The following is a 15,357-nucleotide window of genomic DNA, read 5'->3' as shown; positions in this document are numbered from 1 at the left end:
TCCACATGCACATAGGAGAGACACAAAAGGATCCAGTAAAGTTAGGCTAACATGAAAATAGCCTGAACTTTGAATTTCTTCACTATCCACACACAGATACATTTGCAAAGAAAAAAGCCTTGTTGGCCTCAGGTGGTTGAGCACAACTTGTGCCCAGTCACTCACTAGCAACTAGCCTATGCATAAACAGAGTGACTCCTATGAGCCGGTCTTAAAAAATGAGAACAAATTTTAAAAAACAACCTGGCTGGGCATGGTGGCTTATGCCTGTAATCCCAGTACTTTGGGAAGCCGAGGTGGGTGGATCACCTGAGGTCAGGAGTTCAAGACCAGCCTGACCAACATGGTGAAACCCTGTCTCTACTAAAAATACAAAATTTAGCTGGGCATGGTGGCAGGCGCCTGTAATCCCAGCTACTTGGGAGGCTAAGGCAGGAGAATCACTTGAACCCACAAGGCAGACGTTGCAGTGAGCCGAGATTGCATTGCTGTACTCCAGCCTGGGCAACAGAATGAGACGGTCCAAAAATAAAAATAAAAAATAAAAAAATTAGGAGTAGGTAGCTACTCACTAAAGGAGAAAGAGTTTTCATAGATTTATCTCAGGCAAGTAAGTAAGACACAAACACAAAATAAACAAACTTTTTAAAAATTGGCAACAATAACCACCACAGGGGAGGGAGAATCAGAATCCAGACCTGCTACAATTATCTAAAATGTCCAGTTTTCAATATAAATTTTTAAGGCATGCAAAGAAACAAGAAAGTTTCTCCCCATAACTGGGGAGGAAAAAGCAGTCAAAAGAAATTGTTTCTAAGTGTTCTCAGATGCTAGATTTAGAAGAAAAAATTTAAATGCAGCTATTATAAACATCATCAAAGAACTAACAAAAACCAAGTTTAAAGAATTAAAGAGAGAGCTGGCAAGATGGCCGAATAGGAAGAGCTCCAGTCTGCAGCTCCCAGAGAGATCGACGCAGAAGGTGGGTGATTTCTGCATTTCCAACTGAGGTATCCGGTTCATCTCATTGAGACTGGTTGGACAGTGGGTGCAGCCCATGGAGGGAGAGCTGAAGCAGGGTGGGGCATTGCCTCAACCTTGGAAGTGCAAGGGGTCAGGGGATTTCCCTTTCCTAGCCAAAGGAAGCTGTGAGAGACTGTACTGGTAGGAACGTGCACTCCGGCCCAGATACTGCGCTTTTCCTGTGGTCTTTGAAACCAGCAGGCCAAGAGATTTCCTCCAGTGCCTGGCACCTGGCTCAGCAGGTCCCACCCCCACAGAGCCCAGCAAACTAAGATCCACGGGCTTGAAATTCTCGCTGCTAGCACAGCAGTCTGAGGTGGACCTGGGATGCTCAAGCTTGGTTGGGAGAGGGGCATCCGTCATTGCTGAGGCTTCAGTAGGTGGTTTTACCCTCAAAGTGTAAACAAAGCCCTCAGGAAGTTCGAACTGGGTGGAGCCCACCGCAGCTCAGCAAGGCTAAGTGTCTCTCTAGATTCCTCCTCTCTTGGCAGGGCATCTCTGGAAAAACGGCAGCAGCCCCAGTCAGGGACTTATAGATAAAACCCCCATCTCCCTGAGACAGAGCACCTGGGGGAAGGGGTGGTTGGGGGTGCAGCTTCAGCAGACTTAAACGTCCCTGTCTGACAGCTCTGAAGACAGCAGCGGTTCTCCCAGCACAGTGTTCGAGCTCTGATAAGGGACAGACTGCCTCCTCAAGTGGGTCCCTGACCCCTGTGTATCCTGACTGGGAGATACCTCCCGGTAGGGGCTGACAGACACCTCATACAGGAAAGCTCTGGCTGGTATTTGGTAGGTGACCCTCTGGGATGAAGCTTCCAGAGGAAAGAACAGGCAGCAATCTTTGCTGTTCTGCAGCCTCCACCACTGACACCCAGACAAACAGGGTCTGGAGCGCATCTCCAGCAAACTCCAGCAGACCTGCAGCAGAGGGGCCTGACTGTTAGAAGAAAAACTAACAAACAGAAAAGAATAGTATCAACATCAACAAAGAGGACGTCCACTCAGAGACCACATCTGAAGGTCACCAACATCAAAGACCAAAGGTAGATAAATCCATGAAGATGGGGTGAAACCAGAGCAAAAAGGCTGAAAATTCCAAAAACCAGAACACCTCTTCTCCTCCAAAGGATCACAACTCCTCGCCATCAAGGGAACAAAACTGGATGGAGAATAAGTTTGACGAATGGACAGAAGTAGGCTTCAGAAGGTGGGTAATCACAAATTCCTCCGAGCTAAAGGAGCATGTTATAACCCAATGCAAGGAAGCTAAGAACCTTGAAAAAAGGTTAGATGAATTGCTAACTAAAATAATCAGTGTAAAGAATATAAATGACCTGATGGAGCTGAAAAACACAGCAAGAGAACTTCGTGAAGCATGCACAAGTATCACTAGCTGAATTGATCAAGTGGAAGAAAGGATATCAGAGACTGAAGATCAATTCAATGAAATAAAGCAAGAAGACATGATTAGAGAAAAAGAGTGAAAAGAAATGAAGAAAGCTTCCAAGAAATATGGGACTATGTGAAAAGACCAAATCTACATTTGATTGGTGTACCTGAAAGTGATGGGGAGAATGGAACCAAGTTGGAAAACACTCTTCAGGATATTATCCAGGAGAACTTCACAAACCTAGGAAGGAAGGTCAACATTCCAATACAGGAAATACAGAGAACACCACAAAGATACTCCTTGAGAAGAGCAACCCCAAGACACATAATCATCAGATTCACCAAGGTGGAAATGAAGGAAGAAATGTTAAGAGCAGCCAGAGAGAAAAGTCGGGTTACCCACAAAGGGAAGCCCATCAGACTAACAGTGGATCTCTCTGCAGAAACCCTACAAGCCAGAGGAGAATGGGGGACAATATTCAGCATTCTTAATGTACAGAATTTTCAACCTAGAATTTCATATCCAGCCAAACTCAGCTTCATAAGCGAAGGAGAAATAAAATCCTTTACAGACAAGCAAATGCTGAGAGATTTTGTCACCACCAGGCCTGCCTTACAAGAGCTCCTGAAGGAAGCACTGAACATGTAAAGGAACAACTGGTATCAGCCACTGCAAAAACATACCAAATTGTAAAGACCATCGATGCTATGAAGAAACTGCATCAACTAACAGGCAAAATAACCAGCTAGCATCATAATGACAGGATCAAATTCACACATAACAATATTAACCTTAAATGTAAAAGTGCTACGTGCCCCATTTAAAAGACATAGACTGGCAAATTAGATAAAGAGTCAAGACCCATGGGCGTGCTTTATTCAGGAGACCCATCTCATGTACAAAGACACACATAGGCTCAAAATAAAGGGATGGAGGAATATTTACCAAGCAAATGGAAAGCAAAAGAAAGCAGGGATTGCAATCCCAGTCTCTGATAAAACAGACTTTAAACCAACAAAGATCAAAAGAGACAAAGAAGGCCATTACATAATGGTAAAGGGATCAATGCAACAAGAAGAGCTAAGTATCCTAAATATTTATTCACCCAACACAGGAGCACCCAGATTCATAAAGCAAATTCTTAGAGACCTACAAAGAGATTTATACTCCCACACAATAATAGTAGTAGACTTTAACACCCTACTGTCAATATTAGACAGATCACTGACACAGAAAATTAACAAGGATATCCAGGACTTGAACTCAGCTCTGGACCAAGCAGACCTAACAGACTTCTACAGAACTCACCATCCCAAATCAACAGAATATACATTCTTCTCAGTACCACATCACGCTTATTCTAAAATTGACCACATAATTGGAAGTAAAACACTCCTCAGCAACTGCAAAAGAACGGAAATCATAACAGTCTCTCAGACCACAGTGCAATCAAATTAGAACTCAGGATTAAGAAACTCACTCAAAACTGCACAACTACATGGAAACTGAACAACCTGCTCCTGAATGATTACTGGGCAAATAACGAAATGAAGGCAGAAATAAAGATGTTCTTTGAAACCAATGAGAACAAAGGCACAGTGTACCAGAATCTCTGGGACACATTTAAAGCAGTGTGTAGAGGGAAATTTATAGCACTAAATGCCCACAAGAGAAAGCTGGAAAGATCTAAAATTGACACCCTAACATCACAATTGAAAGAGCTAGAGAAGCAAGAGCAAACAAATTCAAAAGCGAGCAGAAGACAAGAAATAACTAAGATCACAGCAGAACTGAAGGAGATAGAGACACAACAAATCATTCAAAAAATCAATGAATCCAGGAGCTGCTTTTTGAAAAGATCAACAAAATAGACTGCTAGCCAGATTAATAAAGAAGAAAAGAGAGAAGAATCAAATAGATGCAATAAAAAATGATAAAGGGGATATCACCACTGATCCCACAGAAATACAAACTACCATCAGAGAATACTATAAACACCTCTATGCAACTAAACTAGAAAATCTAGAATAAATGGATAAATTACTGAAATAATATACACCCTCCAAAGACTAAACCAGAAAGAAGTCAAATCCCTGAATAGACCAATAACAAATTCTGAAATTGAGGCAGTAATTAATAGCCTACCAACCAAAAAAAGTCCAGGACCAGACGAATTCACAGCCAAATTCTACTAGAAGTACAAAGAGGAGCTGGTACCATTCCTTCTGCGACTATTCCAATCAATAGAAAAAGAGGGAATCCTCTGTAACTCATTTTATGAGGCCAGCATCATCCCGATACCAAAACCTGGCAGAAACAGAACAAAAAAAGAAAATTTTAGGCCAATATCCCTGATAAACATCGATGCGAAAATCCTCAATAAAATACTGACAAACTGAATCCAGCAGCACATTAAAAAGCTTATCCACCACAATCAAGTCAGCTTCATCCCTGGGATGCAAGGCTGGTTCAAAATATACAAATCAATAAACATAATCCATCACATAAACAGAATCAACGACGAAAACCACATGATTATCTCAATAGATGCAGAAAAGGCCTTCGACAAAATTCAACAGCCCTTCATGCTAAAAACTCTCAATAAACTACGTATTGATGGAACATACTGCAAAATAATAAGATTATTTATGAAAAACCCACAGGCACTATCATATTTGAATGTGCAAAAACTAGAAGCATTCTCTTTGAAAACCAGCACAAGATGAGGATGCCCTCTCTCACCACTACTATTCAACATAGTGTTGGAAGTTCTGGCCAGGGCTATCAGGCAAGAGAAAGAAATAAAGCGTATTCAATTAGGAAAAGAGGAAGTCAAATTGCCTCTGCTTGCAGTTGACATGACTATATATTTAGCAAACCCCATCATCTCAACCCTAAATCTCCTAAAGCTGAGAGGCAACTCAAGCAAAGTCTCAGGATAAAAAAATCAATGTGCAAAAATTACAAGCATTCCTATATACCAGTAACAGACAAACAGAGAGTCAAATCATGAATGAACTCCCATTCACAATTGCTACAAAGAGAATAAAATACATAGGAATACAACTTACAAGGAATGTGAAGTACCTCTTCAAGGACAACTACAAACCACTGCTTAAGGTAATAAAACAGGACACAATCAAGTGAAAAAAACATTCCATGCTCATGGATAGGAAGAATCAATATAATGAAAATGGCCATACTGTCCAAAATAATTTATAGATTCAATGCTATCCCCATCAAGCTACCACTGACTTTCTTCACAGAATTGGAAAAAAAAAACCACTTTAAATTTCATATGGAACCAAAAAAGAGCCCGCATAACCAAGACAATCCTAAGCAAAAAGAACAAAGCTGGGGGCATCACGCTACCTGACTTCAAACTATACTACAAAGCTACGGTAACAGAAACAGCATGGTACTGGTACCAATACAGATATATAGACCAAGGGAACAGAACAGAGGTCTCAGAAATAACACCACACATCTACAACCATCTGATCTTTGACAAAACTGGCAAAAACAAGCAATGGGGAAAGAATTCCCTATTTAATAAATGGTGTCGGGAAAACTGGGTAGCTATATGCAGAAAGCTGAAACTGGATCCCTTCCTTACACCTTATACAAAAATTAACTCAAGATAGATTAAAGACTTAAATGTAAGACCTAAAACCATAAAAACCCTAGAAGAAAACCTAGGCAATACCATTCACGACATAGGCATGGGCAAAGACTTTATGACTAAAACACCAAAAGCAATGGCAACAAAATCCAAAATTGACAAATGGTATCTAATTAAACTAAAGAGCTTCTGCACAGCAAACGAAACTACCATCAGAGTGAACAGGCAACCTACAGAATGGGAGAAAATTTTTGCAATCTTTCTATCTGACAAAGGGCTAATATCCAGAATCTACAAAGAACTTAAACAAATTTACAAGAAAAAAACAAACAACCCCATCAAAAAGTGGGTGAAGGATATGAACAGACACTTCTCAAAAGAAAACATTTATGCAGCCAACAAACATATGAAAAAAAGCTCATCATCACTGGTCATTAGAGAAACGCAGATCAAATCCACAATGAGATACCATCTCAGGCCAGTTAGAATGGTGATCATTAAAAAGTCAGAAAACAACAGATGCTGGAGAGGATGTGGAGAAATAGGAACACTTTTGCACTGTGGGTGGGAGTGTAAATTAGTTCACCAATTGTGGAAGACAGTGTGGCGATTCCTCAAGGATCTAGAACTAGAAATACCATTTGACCCAGCAATCCCATTACTGGGTATATACCCAAAGGATTATAGATCATTCTACTATGAAGACACATGCACACATATGTTTACTGAGGAACTGTTCACAATAGCAAAGACTTGGAACCAACCCAAATGCCCATCAATGATAGACTGGATAAAGAAAATGTGGTACATATACATCATGGAATATTATGCAGCCATAAAAAAGAATGAGTTCATGTCCTTTGCAGGGACGTGGATGAAGCTGGAAATCATCATTCTCAGCAAAGTAACACAAATCAGAAAACCAAACACCACATGTTCTCACTCATAAGTGGGAGTTGAACAATGAGGACACATGGACACAGGGATGGGAGCATCACACACTGGGGCCTGTTGTGGGGGTGGGAGGCTGGGTGATGGATAGCGTTAGGAGAAATACCTAATGTAGATGACAGGTTGATGGGTGCTGCAAACCACCATGGCACATGTATACCTATGTAACAAACCTGCACGTTCTGCACACGTACCCCATAACTTTAAGTATAATAATAAAAAATAAAAAGAATTAAAGAAAAGTCTGACAACAATATTAGTAAGTGGGGATTCTGAAGAAGGGGATAAAAATTATTAAAAAAATCAGTTAAAGATTACAAGAAATTAATGAAAAATTCACTAGAGGGGTCAACACCAGATTCAAAATGGCAGAGGAGTCAGTGAACACATAGATCAATAAAGATTATCCAATCCAAAAATAGAGAAAAACAAGACTAAAAAAAATGCGCAAGAACTCAGACTTGTGCGATAAGATCAGAGTTTCAACATACACATAATGGAAGACCAAAAGAAAAGGAAAGATAGACAGGACCAGAAAAAGTATTTGAGTAAATAATGGCCAAAATTTTCTCACATTTTTCATATGGACAGATATGCATCAGAAATGACAATTGTATGGATTACTATTTAAGACTGTGGATATCTCTTTTTGATATATTTTCTTATCTTCTTTAAAAGATTTAAAAGTGTATAAAGTGAAACTTAAAATATGCTTTATTGGATTTACAGCATATAAAATGTAATATATATGGTAATAATAGCACAAAGAAAAAGGGAGGAAATAGAGCCATATTAGGGCAAGATTACAACACTTTTCTAGAATTAAGTTAGCATCAAGATGTATACTATCATCCTTAGACTAGCCAGTAAGAACATAACTAAAAAAAAGATAAAACATTAAATACAGTATACTTCAAATTATTCATTTAATATATAAGGCTGCCAAGTAGAAACAGATACAAGAAACACAGGAGACATTATGTAAAAAATAGCAAAACAGTCAATGTTACTTCAGCCATATCAATAATTACATTAAATGTGGGACAGTTTAAATACCTCCCACAAAAGGCAGACATTGTCAGATTGGGAAAAAAAAAACAATATCCAACTATACACAATCTATAGGAAACACTCCTATTCAAAGACACAAATTATTTGAAAGTAAAAGAATATGAAAAGATATACCACACAAACATGATCCAAAAGACAGAGGCAATGGCTATTTTAAGAAACAAAATAGAATTTAAGATAAAACATACTGTTAGAGTAAAAAATAGACATTTCATAATGATAAGAAAGTCAAAATATTAGTATGATAGCAATTAAGAATGCATATTCACCTAACTACACTCCAAATATATGACTAGACTATATGACTACACTCCAAATATATGACTACACTCCAAATATATGACTAGACTCCAAATATATGAAGCAAAAACTGACAGAATCTAAAGAAGGAAAAGAAAAATGTAACAATTATACTTGAAGATTTCAATATCTTATTTTCAGTAATTGATAGAATACCCAGGAAAAAATTCACAAGAATACAGAATACTTAAACAACACTGTCAAACTAACTTGCTGTATATATAATATTCCATCCAACTACTACAGAATACATATTCCTTTGCATAGACAGTTCTCTAGGATAGACCGTATGTTAAGCCTGGAGTAAAAAACTGCAGCCCTTGGCTAAATCCAGCCTGCCACCATTTTGTGGGGGATAGGGGGAGAGGAACAAATAAAATTTTATTGGAATACAACCACAATTATGCATTTACCTAATACTGGTGGAAGCTTTCACACTACACAGTGGAGTTGGATACTGCAGTACACACCATATAACTTGCAAAACCAAATACTCAGTAATGGGATTGCTTGGTCAAATGGTATTTCTAGTTCTAAATTGATAAACTGAATGTAATCAAAATTTAAAATATTTGCACTTCCAAAGACATTATTAATAAAATGGAAAGACAGCCATAGACTGGAAATACATATTTGCAAATCATTTATCCAGCAAGGGACTTCTATTTAGAATATAGGAATATCTGCTACATAAAAAGAACTATTACAATTCAAAAATAATAGATAAAAAACAATTAAAATATGGTGTTTTATAAAAAAAAAAACTGTAACCCCTCTGGTAGGCCATTAAAAAGTCATAACAAATTTAAAAGGATGGAAATCATACAACTTATTTTATCTAATGACAACAGAATTAAATCAGAGATGAATAACAGAAAAAAAAAATCTCTTAAAAATCTCCCAGTATCTGAAAATTGAATGACACTTCTAAATAAACTAAGGGTCAAAGAAGTAATCACAAGAGAAATTGAAAAATATTTCAAGAGAATGAAAAATTTTATAATAGAAGGAAAAAGCTGAAGGAATAACACTTACTGTTTTCAAAACTTAATAGAAAACAACCATAATCAACATGATATTATTGGGTGAGAAAATAAGCATACATATCAATGGATAATAATTGAGAGTCCAAAAATAAATCATACAATAAATAATATAATAAAGGTGCTATGACAATTCAGCGGGATAAAAGATAATCTTTTCAAGGAAGAGTGCTGAAATAATTGGATATTAACATGCATAAAAGTGAATTTATATCCTTTTCTCATACTATACACGAAACTTAGCTTGAAATAGATCAAAGACTTAAATATAAGAGCCAAAATTCTAAAATTTTTAGAAAAAAAGATAGAAGAAAATCTTTAGGACTTCATTTGAACAAACAGTTCTTAGATGAGACACCAAAAGCACAAACCATATAAAAATAAATTGATAAACTGAATGTAATCAAAATTTAAAATGTTTACACTTCCAAAGACATTATTAATAAAATGGAAAGACAGCCATAGACTGGAAATACATATTTGTAAATCATTTATCCAGCAAGGGACTTCTATTCAGAATATAGGAATATCTGCTACATAAAAAGAACTATTACAATTCAAAAATAATAGATAAAAAACAATTTAAACATAAAGGATCCTTACAAAAATTGACATACTCTTACCATCCGATCCAGCAATCACATTCCTTGGTATTTACCCAAAGGAGTTGAAAATATGTTCACACAAAAAACTGCACACGGATCCTTAAGCAGCTTTATTCAAAATTGTCAAAACTTGGAAGCAACCAGATGTGGTTCAGCAGATGAGTGGATAAATAAGCTGTAGTACATCCAGATAGTGGAATATGACTCAGGACTGAAATGAAATGAGCTATCAAGCCATGAGAAGACATGGGAGAAACTAAATGAAAAAAGTCAACCTGAAAAGACTACATACTATATGATTCCAACTATATGGCATTGTGGAAAAGGTAAAACTATGGAGACAGTAAAAAGATGAGTGGTTACCAGGGGTTAGGCGGGAGGGAGAGATGAATAGGTGGAACACAGAAAATTTTTAGGGCAGAGAAACAATTCTATCTGATACTATAATGGTGGATTCTTATTAGATATTTGTCCAAACCCATAAAATATCCAACATCAAGAGAGAACCCTATGTAAATTGGATTGGGGTGGTAATGTGCTGTCAATGTAGGCTCATCAATTTTAATAAATGTATCACTCTGGTAATGTATGCTGATAATAGGGAAGGATATGCATGTGTGAAGGCAAGGAGGGATTAAAAAAATCTCTGTACCTTCCTCTCAATTTTTCAGTGAACCTAAAACTATTCTAAAGTATAAAGCCATTTTTAAAAAATGGAGGATGGAGGAGATATTGGAATAGATATTTCACTAAAGAATTAATACAAATAACCAATAGGCACATGAAAAGATTCTAACAGCGTTAGTCCTTAGGAAAATGTGAATTAAAACCCCACTTCACTAGGATGCCTATAATGAAAAAAGACAGACAGTAGTGACAAGGGTGTGGAATAAAGAAGACTCATCATTGTTGCTGGGAACATATACTGATACGGCCAATTTGGGAAATAACTCTGCAGTTTCTTAAAGTGTCAAATACAACTTACTATTCAATCTAGCAACTTGACTCAGAAAAATCTAAAAAAATTAAAACATGTCTATACATACAAAGACATTTATATGACTGTTCATAACATGTTATTCATAATAGCAAAACACTGGAAACAACCCAAATGCTCATCAACTGGTGAATGGATAAATAAAAGCGGTATAGCTATAAAATGGGATACCTTTTGGAATGAAAAGGAGCAAGCTATTGACATAAAATGCAATGGATAGACTTTAAAAGTGTTGCCATAGGCCGGGCACGGTGGCTCACGCCTGTAATTCCAGCACTTTGGGAGGCCCAGGCAGGCGGATCACAAGGTCAGGAGATCGAGACCATCCTGGCTAACACGGTGAAACCCCACCTCTACTAAAATACAAAAAATCAGCCAGGCTTGGCAGGCGCCTGTAGTCCCAGCTACCCAGGAGGCTGAGGCAGGAGAATGGTGTGAACCCAGGAGGCAGAGCTTGCAGTGAGCCAAGATCGTGCCACTGCACTCCAGCCTGGGCGACTGAGCAAGACTCTGTCTCAAAAAAAAAAAAGTGTTATGATAAATAAAAAAAAGAGATGCAGCAGACTACTGATTATATGATTCAGTTAATGAAATATCCATATAAAGCAAATTTACAGAGGCAGAAAGCCATCAATGTTTTCCTAGGTGGATGTTTTGAATGCTAATTTTTTTGTTGTGGTTGTTGTTTTTGAGACGGAGTCTTGCTCTGACGCCCAGGCTGGAGTGCAGTGGCCCAATCTTGGCTCACTGCAAGCTCCGCCTCCTGGTCTCATGACATTCTCCTGCCTCAGCCTCTTGAGTAGCTGGGACTATAGGCACCTGCCACCACGCCTGGCTAATTTTTTGTATTTTTAGTACAGATGTGGTTTCTCCGTGTTAGCTAGGATGGTCTTGATCTCCTGACCTCGTGATCCGCCCGCCTCAGCCTCCCAACGTGCTGGGATTACAGGCATGAGCCACGGCACCTAGCCTCGAATGCTAATTTAACTGAAAGTAAGCATGAGAAAATCTGGGGGAGGTGACCCAAATATTCTGAGGCTTATTTATGGTAATATTTGCACAAGTCTATAAATTTACTAAAGAATCATAGAATTCCATACTTACACTGGTTAAGTTATATCGAATGTAAATTATACTTCAGAAAATGGTATTTAAAAAAAACAACAGTGTAAAGTTTAGTCTGGCAGTGAAAATTGGGGAATGTTAAGCAGTATAGACAAACCTATCAGTGAATGAATTTTTTAAAAAAAGAAAGAGCCCAGAGATAGAAAATTAAGAAAAGTCTATTTTGACATGAAGCAATGTGAGAAATGTGTGAATGGCTGAGTTCTTCACAATACATTGGCTTTGCAGCCAGTAACACTTGTTACAGGAAATGGCTGTAAGATTTATGTGTAATAGGATTATGCATGCTGAGTTATAGCATTTAATAGTATTTTTACGTAAACTAATAATGCTGCAGTAATCAGTAAAGTCTCCTGAGGTCCTCTCAGAAATCTCACGTTTCAAATGATAGGGCTAGCTTTATATTTCACTCCTGGTAACAAGAGCTGGGGTACTCAAGCATAGACTGAATGATTTAGACTGTTGGGAAGCATGTTTCCATGGGTCCCTTGTGTTCCTACGTGTCTTGCCATGAATTCCAAGAATATAAGGCCCTAACTGCTCTTTACCTGGGCCATTTCTCAAAGTTATGCTAGCAGCAAACAACCATAGAAGAAGGGAAACCTCCTCCCAAACCAAGGGCTGGCTTCCTTATCAGATGTTATAAGGTAGTAATTTCACTAGATTTGGCATTCCTCTCCTCTGTGTGCAGGCATCCATTAGTCCAATAGAAACTGGGGTTTAGGGAACCAGTGAGAAACCATGCTGACACTCTGGCTACTGTTCTTGCTGTGAGCAATAAAGTCTTTCATCTCTGACCCAGAAGTCTCATTTCTTCTGTCAACATCCATAAAACTGTATCAAGCTAAATTTGTTAGCTTGCAAAAGGGCAAAATGTGAGATCTTTGGCAGCTCTTGACATCTTATTCACAGTATATTTTACTTAAACATAAAGACAAAACAAGTCTAAACGTTAAAGCCTGGTCTTTATTACATCATGGAATTTGTATTAGTTAAATCATATTGCTCACTCCCCATAAGTAGGTTTTATGAAATCTATATTTGTAATTCTTTGTGGGCTAGAACAGTGTATTAGAAAGTTAAAAAGAAGCCAATGGTTTTGAAATCTAATTACAAACTTAATTCTGTGATAAAGAAAATGTTAAACCAGATTCAGTAACCTGTTAAGTATTTTAGTTCAGCTAATTCTACCTGCTGAAATAATAGGCCTTGGATGGAAAGGATCTGAAAGATCCCTCAGGAAGACCTGAAAATGGTAGTCTAGCACTCATCCTTGAACAGTAGCAATGGATGAGGCAAGAATATCATCTCTGGACACAGAACACTAGGTTCAAATTCTAGCTCTGCCACCTATTTGCTATGTAAACTTGGTTATATAACGTAATCCCTCATGGCTTCAGTCTCAATTTATACAATGAGGGCTAACAATAATATCACCATTATTGTGTTGTAAAGATTAAGAAATGTCTATGTGTAGCACTGTGCAGGTACCTAAATGCACTTCTTAACCTTTGTTACTCAGTCTTATCAGGAAATGGCTACAAGAGAAACTGGAACTCACCTGTGGGAGGTCAGCACCGCAGCACAGCCTTCCCGAACCTCCTTCATTATTGTTTGCCACAGGTACCGCTTAGAGCAGGGATCCATCCCAGAGCTGGGCTCATCCTGAAGGAAAGGCAACACAGAGTAATCAGCATTTGAAAAACACAAATAGAAATATACACAATGACATGGGAGGCCAGACCCCAGGTGAAAGAAAAATCTCTGCTCTGGCTCTAACAGGCACCTCTCCAATTGGCTTTGTTGCACTCTGCTCAACAAAGCCAGAATGATAGGGGAATGTGAGAGAGCAATGAGTGAGTGCCTGACTCCTCCAGCCATGCAGCATGCTACCCAGGAGCCCCACTTCTTTCTCACCTCATCCAGAGAAATTCAAAAAACAGATCAAAATTATAAAAAAAAAAGAACCAAATAGAAATACTGGCGCAGAAAAATAAAATGAAATAAAAAATATAATAGAGAAAAGCACATTTGATCAAGCAGATAAAAAAATCTGTGAACTTGAGGGCAGATTATTTGAAATTATCCAGTCAAGGAAAATTTTAAAAAAATAAAAAAGAATTAAGAAGAACAAAGAAAGCCTGACAGGGTTTATGGCACATTATCCAGAGACCTAACTTTTACAATATGAGATTTACAAAATAAAAAAGGTGAGAAAAAGGGGCAGCAGAATGCTTATTAAATAAATAATGGCTGAAACATTCCCAAATTTGGATAAAGAGATAGACATTTGAACATCAAGATATATGAAGCTTAAAAGTTCCCAAATAGCTTCAACCCAACAAATTATTCACTGAGATATGCAATAATCAAACTGTCAAAAATGAAAAACAGAATTTTCACAGCAACAAGAGGAAAAAAATGGCTCATGACATACATCCACAAGGCTATCAGTGGATTTTTCAGAAGAAATCTTCAGGACTGGGAAAGAGTGGGCCTATGAAAGAAAAAAAACCTGCCAAATAAAAATACTTTACCTACTTTACCCAGCAAAGCTGCCCTTCAGAGATAAAAAAGAGATAAAGAATTTCCCAAACAAAAGCTGAAAGAGTTCATTGACACAATACCTGTCTTATAAAAAAAAATGCTAAAGGGGTTCTTCAAAACAAAATAAAAGGATTCTAATTAGCAACATGAAATTATAAAACTCACAGTAAAGTTAAGTATACAGCCAAATTCAGCATGCTTTAATGTTGGTGTATAAATCACTTATAATGATAATATTCAGATTAAAACACAAAGTATTAAAAATAACTATAGCTATAATAATTTTTTAATGGAAATACAATATAAAGAGCTGCAAATTGTGACATCTAAAACATAAAATGAGATGGTTGGAAGCAAAAGTGTAGTTTTTTTTTAATGTGATATAAGTTCAGTTACTATCAGGTTAAAAATAGACTTTTGTAACTATAAGATGTTTTATATAGATTCTTGGTAACCACAAATAAAAAACCTATAGAAGATGCACACACACACACATACACACACACACACACAAAAGAAAAAAAACAGAAATGAATCAAAGCATACCAACATACCAACACACAAAAAAATTATCAAATTAAAAGAAAAACAGTAATAGAGGAAAAAAAAGAATAAATAACTTTAAAAATAGCCAGAAAACAATTAACAAAATGTCAAGAATATGATCCTACCTATTAATAATT

General features: G+C 37.3%; 1 protein-coding gene across 2 annotated transcripts in view; it reads right to left on the bottom strand.

Annotated features, from left to right (window-relative positions):
• ABCA13 (ATP binding cassette subfamily A member 13) overlaps window positions 1–15,357 on the bottom strand; it is a 513,749-nt gene that overhangs the window by 76,382 nt on the left and 422,010 nt on the right. For both annotated transcript variants that reach the window (XM_063606228.1, XM_003805826.7), the window contains exon 58: window positions 13,689–13,792. In XM_063606228.1, the coding sequence (XP_063462298.1) occupies window positions 13,689–13,792 (104 nt within the window). The remainder of the gene's footprint in view (window positions 1–13,688; window positions 13,793–15,357) is intronic.

Source organism: Pan paniscus, chromosome 6 (genome assembly GCF_029289425.2).
Source record: "Pan paniscus chromosome 6, NHGRI_mPanPan1-v2.0_pri, whole genome shotgun sequence".
Lineage (NCBI taxonomy): Eukaryota > Metazoa > Chordata > Mammalia > Primates > Hominidae > Pan > Pan paniscus.
This window is presented reverse-complemented; position numbering and strand designations above follow the sequence as displayed.